The sequence below is a fragment of the Haliotis rubra genome, unplaced genomic scaffold (genome assembly GCF_003918875.1).
Source record: "Haliotis rubra isolate DU_JTF1 unplaced genomic scaffold, ASM391887v1 Scf28, whole genome shotgun sequence".
Lineage (NCBI taxonomy): Eukaryota > Metazoa > Mollusca > Gastropoda > Lepetellida > Haliotidae > Haliotis > Haliotis rubra.
The window spans coordinates 3,705,975-3,731,835 of record NW_025766891.1 but is presented as its reverse complement, the minus strand read 5'-3'; the positions used below and the strand labels follow the sequence as shown (position 1 = coordinate 3,731,835).

The 25,861-nt window shown below is 40.7% G+C and overlaps 1 protein-coding gene and 3 long non-coding RNA genes across 5 annotated transcripts; 3 read left to right on the top strand and 1 right to left on the bottom strand.

The window, feature by feature from the left end:
* Window positions 1-2,155: 2,155 nt before the first annotated feature.
* On the top strand, window positions 2,156-3,626 carry LOC124281167. Its single transcript, XR_006899861.1, has 2 exons — window positions 2,156-2,984; window positions 3,541-3,626. It is a non-coding gene; the product is annotated as an uncharacterized LOC124281167 (long non-coding RNA).
* Window positions 3,627-6,466: 2,840 nt separating this feature from the next.
* Window positions 6,467-7,630, top strand: LOC124281168. Its single transcript, XR_006899862.1, has 3 exons — window positions 6,467-6,488; window positions 6,835-7,049; window positions 7,525-7,630. It is a non-coding gene; the product is annotated as an uncharacterized LOC124281168 (long non-coding RNA).
* A 4,813-nt stretch (window positions 7,631-12,443) lies between these two features.
* Window positions 12,444-23,124, bottom strand: LOC124281169. Of its 2 annotated transcripts, XR_006899864.1 has the most exons (6): window positions 22,833-23,124; window positions 14,308-14,398; window positions 13,916-14,006; window positions 13,714-13,799; window positions 13,323-13,496; window positions 12,444-12,529 (listed from the first exon to the last, which is right to left on the bottom strand). It is a non-coding gene; the product is annotated as an uncharacterized LOC124281169 (long non-coding RNA). The 2 variants fall into 2 exon arrangements; XR_006899863.1 differs by lacking the exon at window positions 13,916-14,006 and having other exon boundaries at window positions 22,833-23,117.
* On the top strand, window positions 15,461-20,463 carry LOC124281165. The gene is made up of 2 exons (XM_046717198.1): window positions 15,461-16,111; window positions 18,978-20,463. The coding sequence occupies exons 1-2, from the start codon at window positions 15,838-15,840 to the stop codon at window positions 19,127-19,129; spliced, it is 426 nt and encodes a 141-aa protein (XP_046573154.1). The 5' UTR covers window positions 15,461-15,837; the 3' UTR covers window positions 19,130-20,463.
* Window positions 23,125-25,861: the final 2,737 nt, after the last annotated feature.

The window sequence follows — 25,861 nt, the reverse complement described above, 5'->3', positions numbered from 1 at the left end:
CGTAAACACGTATACCGGAGTTATAGCAAGATGATTTTGGTACCGTTTGAAAGCTTGGAATCTCATACTCCCTGGCATCACACAGCCATGCTGCCTGTTAGGCGCACGAACTAAACACTCACACTGGCAGCACACCCTCACGGGTACGCATTTTACAGCTGAGAGTGAACTGAGACAATCATGCCTTTATGTAACTAAATTATAAGAATGATATTGTTTCAAGATTGTTTCCCTGGGAATACAAGTGCATAAATACAAGTGCATTAACACCTTCAAGGCCAAGGTCACATTCATTAATTGTGTAGCAAATTTGGGCTAAAATTCAAAGTTTCATCATATATATTGTTGGTATGTCAACACAAATAACACCAACCTACATTCTGAGCTCAGAGTCACTGTATATGAAATTAAATGTTGCCAATATAAACAGTGTCACGGAATATTAAATTTAGGGGGCGCCACCGTGGCCAATGTCACTGTAAATATTCTATATTTGAATACATCAAAGATAACATTAACTTTGCTTTATGCATGTGTTTCAGTGATTGCTTGTAACATACAACTGAACTGTTTACAAACAGGTCAAGGAAAATTGTTTAACTTTCAAGGTTAAGTTCAAGGTCAGATGAACATGCTTGATATTTTCAAAACACGCCAAATTCATCAAATTTGCAGTAAATTTAAACACAAATTGCATATTTTCATACTTATTTTGCTTTGCAAACAGAAATATTAGACACACATTATCAATTTAGATACCAGATTCCGATGTTGCAAAGATATGCAAATATGAAAAATGTTGTATAGTACTACTTGAAGGGGTTGGGGAGGGAAGGGACCATTTCCATGGTAATTTATGGATAACTTTCAATGACTTTCCAAGTATTGTAATAAATCAAAGAAAACTTAAAAGTTTCTGTTTCTATACAGGTTTTAGTGATATATAGATAGATAGATAGACACACACACACACACAAACACACATAAATGATTGCATACACGTACAAAGGTAACTGACTGACTGACTGAGTTTAGTTTTACGCCGCTTTTAGCAATATTCCAGCAATATCACGGCGGGGGACACCAGAAATGGGCTTAACACATTGTGCCCATGTGGGGAATCGAACCCGGGCCTTCGGCGTGACGAGCCAACGCTTTAACCACTAGGCTACCCCACCGCCCCGTACAAAGGTAAGGGTAGCATCACCAACCTTCGATTACATGTTTTATAGAGCATACCATTGCATTGGTTTTTTAACATGTATATGTCAGTATATGTTCTTATTGCAATTTATCCCAAAACTGCCAGTGTCCAGATGAAGTAATTAGGGAGGTGTTAAAATCCACTGCCAGAAATGGGACATACGGAAATTGCACTGACCGAATTGGTACAACTACCATCACTAATTAGGACTAATGGTCTGTGTAGAAATGGAATTGGGTTAATTAATCCCAATTAATCCATTGCTACCTACCTGATCAATTGCTATGTGGGCAGGTTAATTTTTTGCCCATTTATTATGAACGCAGTGTGTTTGTATTTGGATAGCATATAGTGTACATGGTTATGAACACACTTTGTTCTGTATTTTAAGTACATTACACTGGGCGTCAGGAAATGTTTTGTTTTGTATGTTAATCGAATTTCTTAGTCTTGTTTGTCAGAATTGTTAGTCAGTATTTTCGTCACACATAAGCATTATGATGGCAGAGAAATGAGAGAAGGTGGCGGGTTCGATCCCCGACCGCGTCACACCAAAAGACGTTAAAATATGGTACTTATTGGTCCCTGCCTGGCGCTCGGCATTAATGATTACAACAAGGACTAGTCGGCTCGGAGTCAGTATAATGTGTCTGAGTGGGGTATTCATGCTTTAGCCTAGTGGTTAAAGCGTTGTCTCGTCACGCCGAAGACCCGGGTTCGAATCCCCACATGGGTACAATGTGAAGCCCATTTCTGGTGTCCCCTGCCGTGATGTTGCTGGAATATTGCTAAAAGCGGCGTAAAACTAAACCCAGTCAGTCAGTCAGTATTCATGCTTCACTGCGGCATGGTATCTCAGTAGGCTAGCACTATAAAACCAGCTTCAGTCTAGGCTAGTACAAGCAGCCGCACATACACATACACACGCATGCACGTCGTCATATGAGCGAAATATTCTTAAGTGCGACGTTAAACCTAACCTCAACTCACCTCAAATCAACTCAACTCAAATCAACTCATATCCAGACATACCATCAATACAAAACGTCCATATGTCAAAATCTACTAAGGTTCTCCATCTGGAACTTCGAAGACATGTTTTGATATTTTCACAGGCTGACCATAAATATGTACACTGAACATTGCAGATCATATGACAACCACTGACACTTTCTTGATGTTGAACACTGCGAAACAGAATGTACGGAAACACACAATCTCTCATTTCATATCTCATAAGAACATGATGGGAACTGCGGGCTGCTTCATTCTGGCTCCATCCACATTATATCAGTAAATGGTTTGATTTAGTAATGGATTACTGTGGTGCTTGTGTGTCAAGAATGCATGCGTGCTTTTTCATAAGTCCAAGTGTATGATAGTACAAGAGGTGCACCGGGACACCCGTGCATGTTTCAGGAGATTTCTCATTGACTGCATGCATGATTAATCGATTATATTCTTCCACTTGTAATTTGGAAAAATGGGTGATTTGTTCAACATCTCGTGAACCAGTTAATTTTTCAATTTTGCCAAACATACTACTGATAACAAGTACTGTTCTGTAACTGCATTTGTGTTGCCGAATACACTTTCAGCTTTGCAAGATCGGACATACGAACTTGTTGGACAGATGATTGCATACTCTATTGTGCACGGTGGACCACTACCCAGTTTCCTCCATCCACTTCTGTGTGATGCCATGGTCCATGGCATAGACAGCGTTCAGCCAACAACAGACCACATTATGGACCACGAATACAGGGATCAAGTGGTGAAGGTAAGGGTGCACAACCGATCAGTGAATAGACAACCTAACTAAAAGCTAATCACACGTATTTTACTATTAGTTCAGTAAGTTTATTTCGTCTGGTATACACGGGAATACAAGTACATTAATAATCTGCTGTCTGTTATCTCGTTAAAAATATGCTCAGTGAACTAAGCGCTATTCCAAAACATTCCAAGAATATTGTAAAGTGTACATTTCAAGATTCATTCATTTCATTATTAGTTTAACAATGGAATTTAGTTACGTTGATTGAAATGATCAGTATTTGATATAAAGCACTATAGTGTAGTGAAATCTGTATGCTGTATGTAAAGTTAACAACTACGTGTGCGATTGGGCACAAACCTGTAACTTTGTGAAAGTAAATATTGATAATAATGAATTGCATGAACTCATAATGAATAGCTTCACAAGAGAGTGAACCATGGGTTCATGTCTTTCGAGGACGTTGTTTAAAAGACTCGTTCGTTTTGCACATATGCAAATATCCGCTATATATTACACTGGAATGACAACGCAAGTAATCTATTTCATCTATTATCAGTTATCTCAGGCCGAGGATTACACGGCCTTTGAAGACCTGATTCAGATGGCAGGTTGTATATCCATGGTCCATACGCTGAGCAGGCGGACAAGAAATGTGCAAGGCCATAACAAAATTCATTGTGTTCGGACGTGCACATCAAGGTTTTGACCAGTAAGTGTAAACATCAAGTGCGTATTTATTCGAGATTTACAATGTTTCTGTTTATTTCTTATGTAAACGCTCACGAACATCGAATACATACACTTGTGCAGAATAGACAGCACACACTGTAGCCATCCATGGACATACTCTTAAACAAAGGACAGTGACTGAATATTGTTTGACGCGGCGTTAAATAATATTCACCCACTGTCCTTATTACTCAAGTCAACAGTGCATTCACTTAACACATTTTATATCTCGTACCAAATGTAAGGCAATGAAATAGTGACATTGCACTGTAGTACAGATGAACACCTTGATAAGATACTGAACATTCAATTCTGTGTATCTTAGATTCTGCAGAGGACTTGAAACGCTTGGCGTATTAGGAGCGCTAAAACATCATGGAACACGCATGAAAGAAGTTTTTGAATATGAAAAAAGGCTTCTGGATTCTACAACAATAGAACTATTGTTCGAAGCAGATTTAGCAGAGGCCAACTCCAACCGACGCCGTCAAGAAGAGATTGTTCTCTCAAACTGGAGAGATTTTTCTTCTTGATTTGGAAGGTACGATCAATGTGATAATTGTTTTTATAAATGAATACACCGTGCATTAGTATTTGTTACGAAGGTAGATCATATAGCTTTGGATAACTGATATCATAGTTTGAATCAGTGATTATTTCTCAGTAAATCACAAACTCAATCCAAAGGTATCACACAACTGATAGGGATAGTCTATTTCATGTATTTAATGCACAATGTATTTAATATATCTCATCAGGATCAATCATTTCGTATCCTTTCTATTCTTAAATGCTTCAAGCATACGGAATATTGCAAACGTTTCAATAACGGTTTTCACAGGGTGTTAAAAAATTAATATATAACCAATGTATTCCTGAGTATACGGTCAACTACGGTTAGAACGAATGCAAACGTCAAGTACAGGTAGTTCGTCATAACCTTAGTTTGTTATATACATTTCGACTATAATATAACGTATGTTGGTTTATACGTCGTGTTAGTAACAAGCGTAGTGCACTGTATGTCCATTTCAGAAGGTACGGAAGTCCCCACACTCAAAGACCTCTTGGTGTTTGTGACCGGGCTGACGGAATCCCGCCTCTGGATTGACTCTCTCCACGCCTGCTGTTTCACTCGGCAGAAATTGAATCACCTGAAGACAAGAAGAATTTCCTTTTGCAAACACATGTGCAAAACAGTTTGTCATTCCCTATGTTACTTGACTATGAGCTTTTCAAGAAGAACATGGTTGCTGCCATACAAATCAAACTTTTTACAACTGAGTAGAACTGTGACATAAATAACAATGTACAACGAACGACTGCCTAATGTTTCTGTTATTAATATGTTCATGTTTTGTCTTCATACCATGCATGTTGACTATGAGTCAGTTTGATTGCATCCTTTGTTTTAGCTTGGATTAGACGTGAAGTTATTACGTCTTGTTAATAGGCAGAGTTAGACGAATGTTTGGCTGCACTATGTATTCCACTGGTGACTCGAAAGGCCATCAAGTACTGTAGGGGTGAAGCGGAGCAGAATCAGACCACGTCTCTGTGGTTTGTTGTACGGCTTCAGCTTCAGTGTTTGCACATCAACAACGTACAGTGAAATACAGGCGGGTGTTGATGGTCCTCCAGGCTCAACATCTACATTCTTAACAGTTAGGGCTCTCAAGGAACACATTCCTTTTTTTACTCTTTGTTTTTCATTGACTGCATGCATGATTAATCGATTATATTCTTCCACTTGTAATTTGGAAAAATGGGTGATTTGTTCAACATCTCGTGAACCAGTTAATTTTTCAATTTTGCCAAACATACTACTGATAACAAGTACTGTTCTGTAACTGCATTTGTGTTGCGAATACACTTTCAGCTTTGCAAGATCGGACATACGAACTTGTTGGACAGATGATTGCATACTCTATTGTGCACGGTGGACCACTACCCAGTTTCCTCCATCCACTTTCTGTGTGATGCCATGGTCCATGGCATAGACAGCGCTCAGCCAACAACAGACCACATTATGGACCACGAATACAGGGATCAAGTGGTGAAGGTAAGGGTGCACAACCGATCAGTGAATAGACACCTAACTAAAAGCTAATCACACGTATTTTACTATTAGTTCAGTAAGTTTATTTCGTCTGGTATACACGGGAATACAAGTACATTAATAATCTGCTGTCTGTTATCTCGTAAAAATATGCTCAGTGAACTAAGCCGCTATTCCAAAACATTCCAAGAATATTGTAAAGTGTACATTTCAAGATTCATTCATTTCATTATTAGTTTAACAATGGAATTTAGTTACGCTGATTGAAATGATCAGTATTTGATATAAAGCACTATCGTGTAGTGAAATCTGTATGCTGTATGTAAAGTTAACAACTACGTAATGCGATTGGGCACAAACCTGTAACTTTTGTGAAAGTAAATATTGATAATTAAATGAATTGCATGAACTCATAATGAATAGCTTCACAAGAGAGTGAACCATGGGTTCATGTCTTTGGAGGACGTTGTTTAAAAGACTCGCTTCGTTTGCACATATGCAAATATCCGCTATATATTACACTGGAATGACAACGCAAAGTTATCTATTTCATCTATTATCAGTTATCTCAGGCCGAGGATTACACGGCCTTTGAAGACCTGATTCAGATGGCAGGTTGTATATCCATGGTCCATACGCTGAGCAGGCGACAAAAGAAATGTGCAAGGCCATAACAAAATTCATTGTGTTCGACGTGCACATCAAGGTTTTGACCAGTAAGTGTAAACATCAAGTGCGTATTTATTCGAGATTTACAATGTTTCTGTTTATTTCTTATGTAAACGCTCACGAACATCGAATACATACATTTGTGCAGAATAGACAGCACACACTGTAGCCATCCATGGACATACCTTAAACAAAAGGACAGTGACTGAATATTGTTTGACGCGGCGTTAAATAATATTCACCCACCGTCCCTTATTACTAAAGTCAACAGTGCATTCACTTAACACATTTTGTATCTCGTACCAAATGTAAGACAATGAAATAGTGACATTGCACTGTAGTACAGATGAACACCTTGATAAGATACTGAACATTCAATTCTGTGTATCTTAGATTCTGCAGAAGACTTGAAACGCTTGGCGTATTAGGAGCGCTAAAACATCATGGAACACGCATGAAAGAAGTTTTTGTATATGAAAAAAGGCTTCTGGATTCTACAACAATAGAACTATTGTTCGAGCCAGATTTAGCAGAGGCCAACTCCAACCGACGCCGCCAAGAAGAGATTGTTCTCTCAAACTGGAGAGATTTTCTTCTTGATTTGGAAGGTACGATCAATGTGATAGTTGTTTTTTATAAATGAATACACCGTGCATTAGTATTTGTTACGAAGGTAGATCATATAGCTTTGGATAACTGATATCATAGTTTAAATCAGTGATTATTTCTCCAAAGGTATCCCACAACTGATAAGGATAGTCTATTTCATGTATTTAATGCAGAATGTATTTAATATATCTCATCAGGATCAATCAGTTCGTTTCCTTTCTATTCCTAAATGCTTCAAGCATACGGAATATTGCAAACGTTTCAATAACGGTTTTCACAGGGTCTTAAAAAATTAATATATAACCAATGTATTCCTGAGTATACGGTAAACTACGGTTAGAACGAATGCAAACGTCAAGTACATGTAGTTCGTCATAACCTTAGTTTGTTATATACATTTCGACTATAATATAACGTATGTTGGTTTATACGTCGTGTTAGTAACAAGCGTAGTGCACTGTATGTCCATTTCAGAAGGTACGGAAGTCCCCACACTCAAAGACCTCTTGGTGTTTGTGACCGGGGCTGACGGAATCCCGCCTCTGGGATTCGACCCCTCTCCACACCTGCTGTTTCACTCGGCAGAAATTGAATCACCTAAAGACAAGAAGAATTTCCTTTTTGCAAACATATGTGCAAACACTCAAAGACCTCTTGGTGTTTGTGACCGGGGCTGACGGAATCCCGCCTCTGGGATTCGACCCCTCTCCACGCCTGTTGTTTCACTCGACAGAAATTGAATCACCTGAAGACAAGAAGAATTTCCTTTTTGCAAACACATGTGCAAACAGTTTGTCTCTCCCTATGTTAGATGACTATGAGCTTTTCAAGAAGAACATGGTCGCTGCCATACAAATCAAACTTTTTACAACTGAGTAGAACTGTGACATAAATAACAATGTACAACGAACGACTGCCTAATGTTTCTGTTATTAATATGTTCATGTTTTGTCTTCATACCATGCATGTTGACTATGAGTCAGTTTGATTGCATCCTTTGTTTTAGCTTGGATTAGACGTGAAGTTATTACGTCTTGTTATTTGGCAGAGTTAGACGAATGTTTGGCTGCACTATGTATTCCACTGGTGACTCAAAAGGCCATCAAGTACTGTAGGGGTGAAGCGGAGCAGAATCAGACCACGTCTCTGTGGTTTGTTGTACGGCTTCAGCTTCAGTTTTTGCACATCAACAACGTACAGTGAGATACAGGCGGGTGTTGATGGTCCTCCAGGCTCAACATCTACATTCTTAACAGTTAGGGCTCTCAAGGAACACTACTTTTTTTACTCTTTGTTTATCATAATGATCATACACCACAGTGCTGCTTCTTATGCTTGTTGTGGTCCTCGTCGTAGTGGTGAGTCCAAGCTAAAACATGAAAGATTTCCTACTAATTTCACTGTATTTACCACCCAGAAATATTCCCTAAGTTACAGAATGGATCTTACCAAGCACAATAAAGTATACTCGGATTTGGATAAAATACATTTCCTTTGGCTATAGTTGGGACAAACAGACATTACCCATGCTCATGTAATGGCACGTGTTTAAGTTTGAAAAAAAATATTAATAACTTAATGACAGGTTCTTACATTGTTTCTGCAAGAATAAAAACATTCCAAACACCAACACAAATTCATATTCGTCCAAAAACAAACAAACATGGGGATACCGTTCACAAATAACAGTCAAAAGAAACACAGGTAACACCGTTTTAGGCAAAGCCTTTTTCCTTACCTTGATATAACTGCACATTTTCAGACTTACATTTAAGTATATTTTATAACTGTAACATATACAGATGTTGCTTACTGCATGAAATTATGCTTACAAAATTTGTAAACACACAAAAATGTGTACTTCACTTCATCCATCCCAGCTCTCACCCTTAGAGTTACCTCCTTTCTGCTGGGCATAAAAATGTGGATGGCAGTTAAGTCTTTCGGTTACACGTATTATTTCAAACTTTGACAACCGAGTTACATTTGCATTTCTTTTGCTGTTCATTTATAAGCTACTGTATCATGTGACATGAAAGATAAATCCAAATGACTAGAAATCATGATTTGACAACTTTTATATTATTAAGTTGATAATACGGGAAAAAAACATATGATAATCACATTAGTAACTTCAAAAATAAAATATCCGTTATTTCACGATACAACTATTTCATGCATATAATTAGCATGCTATAAAGGATCACACGTGTGTTGGATATTCTCTAAAGGTCAACCCATACAAAACCACTCCTGGACAAGAACAGCTTTATTCAGAAACTGCGAACGTTTTAACATTCATTCGAGCATGGTGACGAGCCATGCAAATAGGTCCATGGCATCCCGTGGTTCACTGGACTTTGTCTTGCCGTTGTGTTGAAGAAGCGTGTGAAGACTCAAGATGAAAGCAAGGAATTCCACAGCTATCTTAAGCGTGCCAAGGTTGTTGGACAGAATCTGAAATTTGAGGTAGATTTTGTTGATGGCGATGTACTGCTGTACGGTACAGCAATGGGAGTAGACCAGGTGAAGTCCTTCACCAAGTCTGCCCAGAGTTGGTCTTTTGTGGAGAAGCTTCCTGAGAAGCCATTGCAACGTGTGTACATGCAGTGTGTTGAACAGAATAGCAATCCCACCGACCCCTTTGCCTGGATGAAGTCGGCTGGTCTTAAATATGAAACTGAGGGCTTCCTTTTTGCTGCTCAGGACCAGTCACTTCCCTCTGGCAGTCGCCTGAATGTGATTCTTAAACAAAATATCAATATGAAATGTCGACTTTGCACGGAGACTGTCCAACACCTTGTCAGTGGATGCCCTTCCTTGGCACAAACAGCATATCTTTAAAGACATGATGGCATGGCTCGTTGCTTTTACTCCCGTCTCCGACATGCCTGTAGCTTTGACTCCGAGGTCCATCCATGGTACGACCCTGAACATGTCCAGGGCGTCACGGGAAATGATGCTTTCAAACTTCTGTGGAATAGGCCCATATACAGCCTCAGAAGAATTCCAGCCAACAAACCTGATCTTGTCGTTTTTGATAAAGCCAATGAATTTATTTATGTCATTGAATTTTCTGTCCCTTTTGACACCAATGTGACTGGCAAAATTAAGGAAAAGCATGATAAATATGTGGACCTCGCCTTTGAAATGTCTCGCTTGCATCCCAAGTACACTGTCGTCAGGCTCCCCATTGTTCTCTGTGCCCTTGGTTTGGTACCTCCTGATCTCTTGGCGCAGATCAGGAGAGTACAGCCCTTCTGACACTCTGGGTAATGCAGAAGGCTGCAGTGTTGGGGAACCTTCATATTCTCCGGAAAGTTCTTGGTGGGTTCGACTAGACACCGTTTCCTGGGAGAAGTCCCATTCGCTGTCTGGGCTGCGTGTAGAGGAGGCAAGGGCCCTGAGCTGATGATGAGCCTTACCAGCCTGACTGTGCCAGAATCACCCGAACCCTCTCTGCTGCATACTATCTTTAATCTGTAAAACATAATTAATAGGAAATATAGCCAATGGGAAGAAATATTGTGGCTATGAAACTTTTGTGAACGAAAATATCGTAAACAAGCTATAAAGACGAAATGCAGTTTTAATCTATGTACACAATGCACATTGTAATATCTTTAATGGTTGACAGCTTACAAATGTTCTTGTACCATGTTGTGGAATCCATGGATAAATGTATGTGCTCACCAGTGATGTAAAGCATGTTGTTTTGTTTCTGACATTTGGTTGGTTCTTTTTTGCTCAATGCTACTTCTCCAATATAGACATTTAGTTAACGATTATCGATGTATGTAGACAGACAGCCCTAATTAGAACAAAGACATGTGTTGAAGACAAACATCATATGGAACAAGTGAAACATGACACAAAACCAAATCCGATCGTTTGCACGTGCCGCAAATAGTAGCGCCAAACACTGACCTAAGGTTCTATTCTCTATTTTGACACTTTCAAGGAAGATCGACTTATGACTGTGGTCCAATTATTTAATCATAGAACTATGCTATATTTTATTTCATTCATTGTTTCTTCATAAACTATCTATTTAACTATCGTGTGCACTCGTATACGGGCTGTGTAATGTTTCAAACTGTCAGCGTACAGTACACTGTGTGTCAGTATGTCATCAGCAGACTCTAACACGTACCAAGAAATTCAGAATATGGCCCTTCGATTCCGTTCATGGCGTCAAAAGTCACTAGAAATAGAGCTCAAAAGGCGAATGCTATGGATTCAAAATTGTAATCATTTAATGAAATACGAGGTCCTTGTCAAATGATCAGAAATGATGTACAAGCATGATGTTTTGCGCAATGCCCACCTCCAGCAGCCTAAGAATGTCACGAGGGCGACACGCCCAGATATTTCCCCTTCTGAACACATTTGGAACATGATCGGGAGAGTGCGTTAACGCACATAGACCGTTCTTACAGTTTGGGGACATTTTAAAATATTTCCTAGAAGCTTCTACTTACTTTAGAGCGAATGTTTGGTTTATATAGTTTGGCATACCTGTGACCGGTGCGTGCAACAAATCATGAACGTACGGATTATATTGCTATTATCATCCCTACTAGATGTACAAACGTATATACGTTGATTAATTAACAATTTACTGACTTGAGATAACTAAAAAGTATCAGAGGCAAGTGGACTGCTATCCTAGCTACATACTCTATGAAGTTCTTTTATGCTCAGACAAAATACTCTCTAGTTTAAACTGACCTGATTTCGGTGCGAACTCCCATACATATGTGGCGGTGTGTGGTCCTTTGCGTAGAGCTCAGGTCACAATCAGTTGAAGTTAAGCAACGTTGGTCGCGGACAGTCCTCGGATGGGTGACCGTGTTTGGCAGCTTGACTCCTGAAAGTTTCTAGGACTTCAGTCCTGCCCCACAACGAAGCGCATGTGACGCATGTGGTCTCACCTTAGGCAAGTGAGTTTGTTCAAAATTGCCTCTGTCCACCCAGCAGTAAAATTGGGTACCTGGTATGATGCGATGGTAGTCTGAATTTGAACCTTGAGCGCCTGACAGGCGACCGGTGGTATTCTCCACATGGAGTGTTCTGTACTCGTTGACCAGGGGTAATATGTCAGCGCTTTGAGCATGCAATGTGCATGGATAAACGCGCAATATAAATGGACTATTATTATTATTATATAAAACTGTTTTCTGCAGCCATGTCATCAGTGTGCTGCCACCTCATAGCTTTTTGGAGATCCTCAATAAAGACATTTTCACTGCCTCGGTCAGCTCTTATGCATCGTGGAAACAATTCGTAAACAAAAATAAACAATCAATAGATAATATCAAGTATTTGCAAAGTACGCAGAAAGAAAACACGTATAAAGAAATAAAGGAATATTCACATACCTCCAATACTTTCAACATATTCCATGAAGAAACGGGCGACAGTGTATGGGTGGTTGTTGCTCCTCCCCACTTTTAGCCATAGTATTCTTCTCGAATAGCTGAAAATAACACCTTCTTGAAACACTGCATCCTTAAGTTTGTGTTACTTTAGAATTAAATATATTTTTTATTGACTCTTGTCGGTGCATACGTGAGTGAGTATGGGTTTGCGCCGCTTTTAGCAATATTACAGTATGTCACGGCGGAGGACACCAGAAATGGGCTTCACACATTGTACCCATGTGGGAAATAGAACACGGGTCGTCAGCATGACGAAAGCACACCTTAACCATTGGGCTATCTAACCGCACCGTTAGTGCATAAGCATTAACAGAATAGAGCATTGGAAATCACGTTATAGATTCTGGTGACATTTCTTTTTTACTTTGAACATGTAAGTAATTAAGACAGGAATTCTGAACAGAGACTTAAACCACACCATGGACCAAACACTTATTAATGGCAACCATCCACCATTTAATCAAATTTGTAAACATTTCTAGAAATGATTCCACAAAACAAATACAACTGAAATCATGTGGAATAAAATATCTATACTGGAGTGGCCCGTAACTATAAACGCACATCACATAGTACTTTTGAAAATTAACGTGCGTGAACACATACATAATAGAGACTGTAGGAAGACAACTGTTTCCCTGAATATTTAGGATGTTCGCCATCATTGTTTGTGATTATATTATTGTAGAAAATTGAATGGAATATAAATTTATTCTTCCAATGACTTTAATTCACCCTTTGTAAACTTTTCTCTTATTTCTAATGAAAATAGAACAGGGTTCAAACAAACAATACTGCATCATTCAGAACAATGTTTGGTTTAAAACTCACCCACATATTGCACCATGGATAGCAAACCCAAATGGTTTCAGTTTGTCGTAGCCATCGATGTGTATGAGATAATTTGGCCCTTTGTTGTGATGTAAACGCCTTGTAAAGCGGCGAGATCTTCGAACTGCAACCCTGTCGGAGTCCATGACCCTTAAAAGCTTCATAACGTAGTCCCTAGATGATACAAGAACATAATATGATTACAACTTGCTGGGTAAAATAAAATGAATAAGTAAACATTACGTTGCACAAAATGCTGGTAATGTCATAATACCCGTTACAACAACGGAGAAGATAATCACGAGAATTAAGTACGCATTTACGTTTTAATAGTCAGTAAAACGGATTCTCTCCCTCCTCCCCTTCCCCTTATCCTTTCCTCCCTACCTACCTAGGAACCCTCAAACCGTGCACATTACGCAAACGTTCCGTCATGCTCCTGTAGCCAAGACAACAACCACTTCCTTGTAACTCACTCTGAAACATCATAAAATAACGTTTCAACATGATGCTATTTCATCGATTAATATAATTGTAGTGATTTTTCGAAATAGGCAAACATATATGATTAGGTTATGTTGTAGATAAGTTACCTGAACGGCATGTATTACTCTCTGATGATCAATAACTTCCTTGTGTCGACGAAGTCCAAGTGTTCTCAGTCTTCGTTTCAGTGTTCGTACACTAAACAGACATGATATCTCTTACAGAGTATTTTGAAATATAATACGAAAAATAGCAGGACACATTTTGGAACATTTCTTCGTTGTTCTCATGAACTGCCTTTGTGGGATATGTTTAGATTAGTGATGAACACCTGTTCGCTTCGCAACAAAAGTTATCTAGATACTTTCAATTGCTTTGCTGTACCGATAAACGTTTACATTGAGTGCCATGAGCAAACATTTTGTCCAAGTAGCTCTCTTACTATTAACTGCTAGCCGATTGAAATTAAAACAAAGATCAATAGATGAACTACACATACCTTATATGAATATTGTCATTGTGACAAAGAAGAGAGCATATTTCATGGTTAGTGTAGCCAGCTTGAAAATATTCCGTGATGACTTCTTTCCCTGAAAAGTAGACAATAAGGGTTCCAAATACAACTATCAAATATTTATGGAAAATACAATACAATTTGTAGCTTCTATTCAACAACATGGAAAAAATATATTATTGTTTATTAATAATAATAACCACAAGACTTACAGTTATATCCTTCTATGAGTTGGTTCATTATTGCAAATGGCGACTATGCTTCCGATTTTTAGTCAAGCATGCGCATACAGGACTGATCATGAATTGTGGGTAATATCGCTTTCTGGCTCTATCGCCTTGGCATATTGCTTTCTAGCTTTCTCGCGCAATGATATCACTTTCTCGTCTCGTGCTATCGCTTTTCGTCTCGTGCTATCGCTTTCTCGTCTCGTGCTGTCACTTTCTCGTCTCGCGTTATCGCTTTCTCGTCTCGTGCTATCGCTTTCTCGCTTTCTAAGCCTCCGAATTTTAAGGCGAGAAAAGTGGCGATAATAATCTGCCACAATATCTAGTAGGCTTTTAGACCCTAATTTACCTTGAGTAATTCTTTAATGTGCCACCTGGGAACATATAGATAAATAAATTCTTATTGTTTGTTGTATAACGACTCTCTTTCTACAATATTCCGGCAATGGGACGTTGGTCTGCATATACATGTTATCGATTTTGGACCAGATTATCCAGTGACAATATGAGAGGCACTCAAGTACATTTCAAAGCATGATCATTAATGGATGTTTCGCCGTGGAATCCACAGGGGTCGTTAATATATGTGTTAAGTTGGATGTAAGAAAGTTGTAATATGTGAAGATATACACAAAACGCCAAAAGAACGCTCTTCAGTGGACAATCGCGGCATATTTCTCGCACTTATATATCATATCATGCATTCTAGTCTCTCTTTATACCCTGGACGTACCCTTAGAACCAATCCAGTCGTGGGGCGTAGCTGGACAGTTTTGCGTTCTCATACAGAATCATAATATATACTTTTTCTCATACAGAATCAGTGTTCGAAATTAACGTCGGTCCTTGGGCCTGAAGCCGACTGAAAACCACATGGACCCACAGCTTTTGTTTTCTGCAGGTCCTTATGGGCGACAGTTTTTTCATCCCCAATAACTAAGAGTATTATTTTTCAGAGATGCATGGAAAAATCTCTGCACAAGAAACAAAACAATGATTTGGAATCGGTTCAAATCGACTACGAAAAATATGGAATACAGAAGAAGATATGCAAATAGCTACAAAGCCCATTTCCTCCTCCCCTGCTGCGGAGATAGCTACAAATACGAACTCCGGCACATCCGTATTGCCAGGAAGAGAACCGTTGACCCTCTTGTCTGCCGGAGAGATAGCTCCATATGTGACGTAAACCTCCGGCACAGCCGTATTGCCTGCTGCTGAACCGTCGACTGCGCCCACCGTCCAGGACTTCTTGGGGAGGCTCGATGCTCATGTGTAGCAAAACACAATGATATTGTTTGCTCGTGTGGAGCAAACTGTGACAATGTTGTTGGCTTGTACGGAGCAAGCCACAAATGGACAAGGACGAAGACGACGAACTAAGAGAGGAAATAGAAAGCGTCGAGGGGGAACAAGAAGAGATGTGTCTGGATATCCAGAAGGTGTGGCAGATGGTAGAATCGGTCCAAAAGTGGATCTACATTTCCCTAGCTGCCGTGTTTCCATGGAAGGTCGTCCACAAGACCTGGAAGCACAGCACACCGGCCCACATACCTGTCGAGGTGAGGTGAAATTGGGTTTTACGTCGTGCTTGAGAATATTTTGCTCATATGACGACGTGCATGCGTGTGTATGTGTATGTGCGGCTGTTTGTACTAGCCCAGACTTAAGCTGGTTTTATAGTGCTAGCCCACTGAGATACCATGCCACAGTGAAGCATGAATACCCCACTCAGACACATTATACTGACTCCGAGCCGACCAGTCCTTGTTGTACACATTAATGCCGAGCGCCAGGCAGGGACCAACAAGTACCATATTTTAACGTCTTTTTGGTATGACGCGGTCGGGGATCGAACCCGCGACCTTATGCTCTCGACGAGAAGACAGAAACGCCCAAACAAGTTTCCACGGTCCACCCCAGGGACCCCTTCCACATGGAGAAGAGAAGTCGATAGTCAAATGCAGCCTATTTGGAAAAAAAGTATTCTAGTAGGGTATACGAACCATGCGTTTGTTTTTTTTATCGTGGCTTGGGCCTTACTTTCCGTACCACGAATTCCACGAAAAGTTGTTGGAATACGAAAATGGGTCTATACAAGTCTGTGACTCCATTCCTCCTTTGCAACCCCAATCCCGCCATGTGCATCTGCAAAAATACTAGGCAAGCTGTCGGAGGGTCTGTCTAGAAAACTATACAATTGGGGCAAGACTAGAATATTTGCTGTCGACGATAGTGACAGTCTGTGGACTTGTACTGCTAGAGGTGGTGTTGTGTTGTAGTTTCTATGCGTACGATTCTAGCTTTCTGTTTGTTTGGCGTTGTGCGAATGGGTCCTAGACTACATAGAGCTCGGCTTTGCTTCGTCGACAGATCTATATCCGCTACGGCACTGTCCATCAATTGCCCGTGTACGGGAATGTCCACATCATCTTTGGGCGCTCCATTTTCGTCCAGCACTTGTAGATAGAGGATAGTTCGCTCGGTCCCACAATACATCTGTTTTGCAAACCTGTGGATGGCAAAGTTCCCTTCTGGAAAGTCTACACATTTCTGGATGGGTGGCCATTTTGGTGGCGACACCTGGGCGATGGATTTCGTAGTCTTTTGTAGTTCTAGATATCCTTTGTATTCCGACATGTTCTCTATTTCCTCTATCTTCTTGTGCTTGTCCAGATACTCCTTTCCCATAGGAGATGCCACTACCTGTATTTTCTTCCAACAAATCTCTTTGCTTGTTTTGTCGAAGAACGATCTTCCGGAGGATTCGATCTCGATTTGCAGGATGTGTTCGTACACTTCTTCTCGAAAGAAATCCTTTTCTACCAACCAATACGTTTGTTGCTTGAAACAGTCTGTGTTCATTCTCTCGAAGTAGGAGTCGTGTTGTCGTAGTACTCTTTCTAGCCCTGCCGTAGTCCAAACAGTGCTCGTTTCACCTGTTGTCAATTGGAGGACAATGCGTGTGGAACGGTTGGTGGTTCAGAAGCCGGCTATTGCCCCTACTTGTTTGTATCCGTATTGCGGAGAGCATTTTCCACAAGCAGTTGGGATTGTCTTCATTTATGGATATATGCGGTGGCTTCTGCAAAACTGTCTTGCAGAGCTTCGATCTCCTTTTTGCGTAATTCTGCTCGTTCTTCCCGGATTTGAATTTCCTTTTGTAGCGCCTTTTCGGCTCTTTGTTGCCAATTTTATGGCTTATCGGACAATTTCCTCCCTCGCCTTTGTGTAGACAGAGTAGAAATTTTGCGATTGGTGGCTGTGTTCGGCATTTCTTGAAAACGTTGGTCGGATCCTTCTCTGCCCAGCTTTTGGCATATTTTCTCCATTGCCATTTGATGTGTGGAGTTGCCAGGAGAAATATGCCTGGATCCATGCCGGATGGATGTAGAGCTGTTAGCTTCTTGCTGGCAGCTGGCAATGTCTTGGTGTCCTCACCTTTGGCATAACATTTGAGTGGGCCTAGTTCCACTGTATCTCCTTCTACCGATAGGATGTCCACACGGAATATTGGAACCCTTCGAAAACCAAAGTCTCTTATGGCCCAATAGATGTATTCCCCAGGATTCTGTGTTGGTTGGACGAATGTGTACTCCAGACACGTGACCCGTTTTCGAATATGCGTACCACGCGACGAAAATCGTTTGCTGTGGACGGTCAGCTAGGACCAAACAGCGGTCTATCTTTTTTGTGAGATGAAGCCACTGCGTTGCTGGTGATTGTACTACGAATAGACCGCTCCAACATGTCTTGCAAAACGTTTTCTGCTCTGTTGGTGGGCATGTCGTTTCTTATGCTAGTGATAAAAACCAGATGTCATTTTACATAGAAATAACGTAGTAAGTTGACAAAGTTTGGACATCCATCTCTGACCAGCGTTAGTTAACATGTCGCAACACACTGACTGTGACGGTGTAGCTGTGAAAGTGACTGAAGCGGACATAGAAGTTACCTGTTCATGTGGTGTATGATGAACATTGAAATGTCAAAACTGCCCTAAAACACGATACTGTTACGTTTAGTTGTTTACATTATGTGACAGATTCACATAGAAATCTACACACAAACACTTTTGTTGAGAAATTCACTTACTGAGATAGTATTTTACTCCCGAACATCGTCCACGTCTGGCAGATATCACAATGGGGGTAAATCAGAACTGCACTAAAAATTCTTTTATATTATGTTTTTCTGTAAACTTATCTACTTGTTTCTAAATGAAATGCATTTTGAATTGCCGTAGTTATATTTTTACGTAATAGTTAGGGCGCTAATATAGCTCAGTAGTGGGAGATATTCTACACTAATGAAACACTCAGACGGATATTCAGCGCACTGTTTGGAAATAATCCACAATCTGCCGATATTTTAGTAAAATTTAGTGAAATAAACTGGTTACGCATCGAATACAATGTATATTTCCAGGTCCTAGACTTCACCTAGACGCAGCTCGGGCCAACACAAGGATGTGCCACATCACTACAGACGGTCAGCTCGTCAACTCGCCGCCCGACACACGGAGGTACCTGGGGACCTGTAGCTCCCCCATCCCCTTCCTCCATTCTCGTCCACCTTAACACCCCTACCCACCATCCCCAGATACTGGGAGACAAAAACCAGGGTGAGGGTGGTGGGTGATAAGCTGGCATGGTTACTCCTGGAGATGGGACTGTGTGAGGCAGGGCAGGTGGACAGTGAGATGTATGTTTCTCTACAGCGCCGCTACTGGTGTATCAGTGTAGGGAGCTGTGGCAGACACGAGGAGAGGATCTGTACCACGGTGTGGAGTGAGAGGAAGCAGGGCGAGTGTCACCAGAACACCACGTTCAACACTCCCGACACACAGGCCACCCTCCACTATGGCGTTGTACTGGATGTGGGGAGAGGAAGAGTAGCATTCATTGACCTGGACAGACAGGTTGTTCTAGACAAGTATAATGTTCAGTTCAGTGAACCACTCGTCCCCATGTTTTGTGCTGGGTCGTGGTATTCTGGCCACACTGTGTCGATGAGTCTGATCAGCGGAGAGGACATCCACATGGTTGACACAAAGAAGGCTCTCATCTACCAAGCGCTGAAATAGGAAATTAACTGGCCATGAAACTGTGAAATCGGCCATGAGACTGTGTGAAATCAGCCATGAGGCTGTGTGAAGTTTTCAGTGTAACGGAGATACTTCTATTAACTGCTTCAAGGAAAGTGAGTGAAGCGGACATAGAAGGGTTCGGTTTGTGTTCTGTTTGTTGTGTACAAAATACAACCATGTTCTTCGGAGGTCTGCTTTCACTACTTTCCTGGGTTCTCCTGAGAGAGGGAAACATTCTAAATACTCACATGAATATCAGTATGATGAAATTATTGCTGTAGACGATGTAATTGTCCGACAGTAAATGATTCTAATGACGTGTGATGTAAGTCAAGGGACACAGAAGTAAACACACAAAATATAAAGATTGTTTCAAAACCAGATTTCCTCAGTAAAAGATTCTGAGGAAATGAACTGGATTCTAAAATGTAAATAATCATTCAAGTAGGATTTCCCCTTCATATACAATGCGGTGCCGGATATTACAGCTAACACCATATCCCGCCTAATTCCAGCACCCACCACCCCCAGATACTGGGAGACAGAAACCAGGGTGAGGGTGGTGGACTGTTACTGCCGGCCCTGGAGATGTAAGATGAGACTGTCTGAGGCAGGACAGGTGGGCATTGGGATGCATGTTTCTCTACATCGCCGCTCCTGGTGTGTCAGTGTAAGGAGATGTGACAGACACGGGGAGCGTCACCAGAACACCATGTCCGACTCTCCCGGCACACCGGCCACCCTCCACTATGGCGTTGTACAGCTGTTTTAGTCAAGTATACTGAGCGATTCAATGTCAATGGTTTAATGAACTACTCGTCCCCATGTTCGTTGTTAGACGTCCGTATTCTGGTCTCACTGTGTCGAAGTCTTATCCACGGAGAGGACATCAACATGACTGACACAAAGAAGGCTTTCATCTACCAAGCGCTCAAATAAGAAATCAACTGGCTATGTGCGTCACCAACTGGTGGTTGGTAGTTCTTCATTGCGACCGCCTGTTGTGTTCTCTTCACCCATTAATAGGAGGGCAGGGTCTGAGGTGAAATTGGGTTTACCGTCGTACTTGAGAATATTTCGCTCATATGACCACGGGTAGTAGTACAGTGGGGGCTCTGTCGCATATGCGGCTTAAAGGTGCCTGAACGTCTGAATTTGGCCCTAGGAGTTGGTTAAAAAAGGGTTGGATGTGTTGCGCAAGCATCGTCGATGCGTCCTTTATTTGAAGAGTATACTTGATATTATGTATGCATGTAGGTAGGGGACTGGTTTTGATTGGGACATGAATGCGTTGCTAAGTTAAACAAGATGGCCGTCCAACCTAGTAACGGCGAGCCTGCCAAGCACACCGTTACTAAGTTAAACAAGCTGGTTGCCTAACCTAACAACGGCGAGCTTGGCAGGCTCGACGTTACTAAGCTAACAACATGGCCACCAGCTTGACAACGGCGAGCTTGGCAAGCATGCTGTTACTAAGCCAAGCAAGATGGCTGCAGAGCGTGACAACGGCGAGCAGACCGATCACGGCATTGCTAGGCGGTCACCCAACCTAGCAACAGTCAAACTCGACAGCGCTAACACCGGAAGGTGAGTGTTGCCTATTTTTCCATGCTATGTCGGATATCTAGTGAACCAGGGAAACCATTGATGAGGGATAAATAATACTAAACAAACGAACTATATTGGTTAGCCTGCTACCAGACTCAACAATCAAATTCATACATTTGATAATTTTGATAAATATTGCATATCACTAAATCTATAGGTTATCAAAATCACAAAAAAGTATACATTGATAAGAAAAAGGGGAATAAACCGAAGCTTCTATATACAATAATTATTATTTTCGTTTCAGTTGACTTTATTTTCACTTAAGGGACCACTAGTTTGAACAACTGCTTGAAAATAAAAAGCATTTTGATATCTCTTTGAAATTATTGCAAAATCACCAACTCCAATGTGCTTTGTTATCAATATTTGATAATTATCTGATGTGATTTTACACGTGTGTATGTGTGTTATTTCTTTCTAAATTATGTGCTTAAATTTGAATACATCTTTAATACAAAGGAATGAAGAATTATTGCTTATTTGGGTACGAGTTCGTTTTGGGTACGAATTCGGCGTGGAGACGAGTTCGTATTAGGTACCAATATTCACCTACAGCTGTTTTCGCTCTGACTCTATTATTCCCACTAATTTTTTTGTATATATGAAACTTTATTCTTTTCCCATACATCTCATAATAACGAAAATGTTTTTTGCAATTCTTTTATATCGTAACATTTCAGTGTTATGTGATCAAATTGTTACAACATTAACTCCCTTATTCTATATTTAGATACAAAGGAAGCTACTCTGAAATTAAAGTTTACCTCAAGTTGGCGTCACATACGGCTTGAACATTTATAGCGTGGAAGCCTTTCCGACAAAGGTAGGCCACTTCTTCGTCTGCAGGTGGTCGTTTAATGGGAATAAGTGCACCATCAATAACGCGGGCGAATTCAGCTATTTTGTAGAAGTCTTGCTTTCTAACTTTATTTGTGTCAGGATTGAACTTGATGTCCAAAACGTTGTTTATGGCACGGATTGTCCGATGGACGGCGCGAGACACAGAGGATTCGTGAACGCCATGTAGATCACCTATTTCCATTAAATAGTTTCAGGGGAAATGGCATTTGAACGCTTGGTTCCATGTTCGATGTGTGGCCGAACTTTCTCCAAAAGTGAGAATATGGCATGCCGAGGCAACCTATACCTTGAAATGAGTTAACCTTCCATCAATAACTCCAAATGTTATGTTCTATCTCTAAAAATACATTTAATTTTTTCTGAGACTTCCTCGGCAGCCATGTACGACGCAATTTTTACCATCGATTGTAGGCACTTACAATAGGTAGTGGGCTATTGTAGGTTTCAACTGTAACTTACAACTATTGTAGGCTTACGATCGCTTTGTGCAAGAGGCGGGTGACCCTACAATTACCTTACAATCAGAGTTACGACTATTGTAGAGATACAATCGTTTTGTGGGCCCTGGGCCCCGTTTCTCAAAGCGATCGTAGCGCTATGACAGTCGTAAGTCTATGTTAAAGTATGGGAGTTACGATCATCTTAGCGCTACGATCGCTTTGAGGAACGGGGCCCTGGTTCACTAAAATCCGACGTAGTATGGAAAAATAGCCAACACTTACCCTCCCGGTCTCACTGTGGCCGACTCCAAACTCAAAATGGCGTGTCTGTCTGGACATGACGTCAGAGGATTTCTCCATGGCTGTGGCGTTTCACGTGGGTATTGAATACAAAGCAAGGAAGCGACAGGCACACAGCCGTATTAAGGCTGTTGGCTGGTTGTATTGATATAGACTGTTCTCGTCATGAATATTTGAGGTGCTGCTGAAAACATTTTTAGAATTATTTTAAAATCGGGTTACATAAGCTTGGAAAGCGTATGAGTTATATATATCTAATATACAACCACCTGTACAGCCTCGCCTGGCTGCTCTCGGGTCGGGTTGACCTTGAGCACGTTGCTATAGCAATGTCAAAATCTACAAAAAACAGTTTGCTTGATGTGCATTGCTGCAGTAGCTGTTGCCTAGCTGCTCTCACCTGACTGCCGAGGGTTGGAATGACCTAAAGCACCTAGCTATAGCATTGTTAAAATCTTAAAAACAGTTTAATGTGGGATTCTTGAACAGTTTGTGTTGCAAGGTTTATTTGGCTACGTTCACATCTACAAAACAGTTTAACTCGAAACTTTGATGAGATCCTTGTTTTTTGTCAGGAAGGTTTGAATGATTTGTTGTCGACCCTGTTCTATGAGCTTTTTATTCTCGTCTTCGCCGATGATATACATCATGGAGAAGGTTTACTATAGCCCTCGGGGTTACTGGAAAGGTGTGAGCGCCATCTCGAAGCTAGCCAAAGCTGCTCGCGTCTCCGAGAATACCGCCAAAGCTTGGCTTAAAAAAAGCCATCTGGCAAGTGTACCTGCCGGCTTCCCGATACATCCCAAGAAGTTAAATTTGACATTACCATACCCAATCGTACCCATGAAGCCGACCTCCCATTTCTCCCGCACGACAGGGTGAGAAACAAAACGTACAAGTACACCCTGACCCCGTAAGGTCCATGACATCGTACCGCATCGACCGAATGGACATCAAAGACGACGAACCGAATCTGTATTACTTGCAAGACGGACCGGGTAGGGGATTTGTCTGAGAGGACTTTATGATCGTCCCTCACGACACGGTATTGCCCCCTTATTAAAAATTCGTCTTATGTCTCTCATTATCAGCATGTGGAGATTGATTGAGAAACGGTTATTCAGACGCGTCAGGGTGGACGTCCATGGCCTCGATATTTACACCGCTCTGCGTCGAATCATAAGTAGAGGGGGCAGACCCACTACATAAAGTCGTCGCTGAATATTACGGCTACATTTAAATTGATCGGTCGGTTTCCAAACCCCGTTGCTAAGCTCGGCCGCCATCTTTGTTTGGTTTAGCAACTAGGGTCTTGGCTGGCGGCACATCGAAGGATGCTTCTCGATAGACCATCGCCGTTATTAATGGGGGCTGGAAGGCTGAATACCCACAAATAAGCCTCTAAGCCGCATCTGCGGCAGAGCCCCGCATGTACTACTGCTCCACGTGCATGCGTGTGTATGTGTAGCTGCTTGTACTAGCCCAGATTTAAGCTGTTTTTATAGTGCTGGCTCACTGAGATACCATGCCGCAGTTTAGCATGAATGCCCCACTCAGACACATTATACTGACTCCGAGTGGTTGATAATATGACAAGCATTGGAGAAATTAAATCCCGACAACGATTTCCTTAAAGTATTGATACACATAAGTAACTTATCATTTTAGATATCCGCCAAGATCCGGTTAGGAATTTGTCTTCAACAACCCACGTTTGTCATAAGAGGCGACTAACGGGATCGGGTGGTCAGGCTCGCTGACTTGGTTAACACATGTCATCGTGTTCCAGTTGCGTACCTCGATGCTCATGACGTTAATCACAGGATTGTCTGGCGTGGACTCGATTATTTACAGACTGCCACCATATAGCTGCATGGAATATTGGTGAGTGCGGCATTAAACAAAAAAACACAACAAACAAATAAATCAATTAAAGATGAACCTAAGCCTGGAAATCCAATTCGAAGACAAGAGGGTAAAATTTTATCTGTCATACTACTAGTCATAAGCAATGGTTTTCAACAGAGACCCAACGTTGCCTCCTTCAACTTTTCGAGACTATATATTCGTGAAAACAGAAGCGTAATATAAACACGCTTTCGCAACACACCTTCAAGTAAAACTACACTGATCATTGTTTTCAATACCTGTGGTTCTATTATTGTTACGGTATACGTGTAGAAATCAGCCCTTCTTGTGTTGTCTTTGCTGCATAGATTAATTTTTTTAAATTAATCAATAAATAGGTGATATATGTGCCCACCTTTGTTAACTTAATGGCGAGACACGGGTGCATGTAATTCATGGATGACTTCTGAAAACTCGATGTACACAAACAATAACAAGTTTAAAAGATGTCAAAACTTAGAATACTAGAAGAGAACTAAAGTTTTTTCCGAATATCACTTTACTGGAATCACACAATATATTACTATATTACAATGTAAATTCTTTTAAGCCCCAACTGAACATTTTGTTGAAGTATTTATACAAAGAGAAATATTCAATAATGATGTCTAACTTTTTAACTTTAACTTCTTCTCATAACCTTTATTCTATTCGTATAAGCACACACCATACTTGGACTTGTTTATCCACAAATCATTCAGTTGCATTTTTTTCTAGTCCTTCTGCAATCGTACACTTATCCAGAATATAAATATCTATATATAATAATAACCTTATAATATAAGGTTGTTTATGTATTATACAAAAATAATAATGGCCCCGAAACTGATACTTAAAGCACGCCTACCATCATGGACATACATGCCGAACTGTATAATGAAGATAAATACCAAAACAATTCAGTAGATTACCACTGAATTCATATGATTGAAACTTATTTAAAAGTCACTATTTTTCTAATATTGCAAAACACCATCCTTACGTCTTTGTGGTTATCTAATTATCGTCTACACTGTTGAGACAAAAACGTCTTCCAAAAGCTTAAAACTTCTAAGTGCAACAGGTTTGTATCTATTGCACCCTATCCCGTTAGTCGCCTCATA

Coding starts and splice junctions, on each gene's coding strand:
- LOC124281165 (XM_046717198.1), top strand. CDS start 15,838: ATGATATTGTTTGCTCGTGTGGAGCAAACTGTGACAATGTTGTTGGCT. Junction 16,112..18,977: donor CGGCCCACATACCTGTCGAG/GTGAGGTGAAAT, acceptor GTATATTTCCAG/GTCCTAGACTTCACCTAGAC.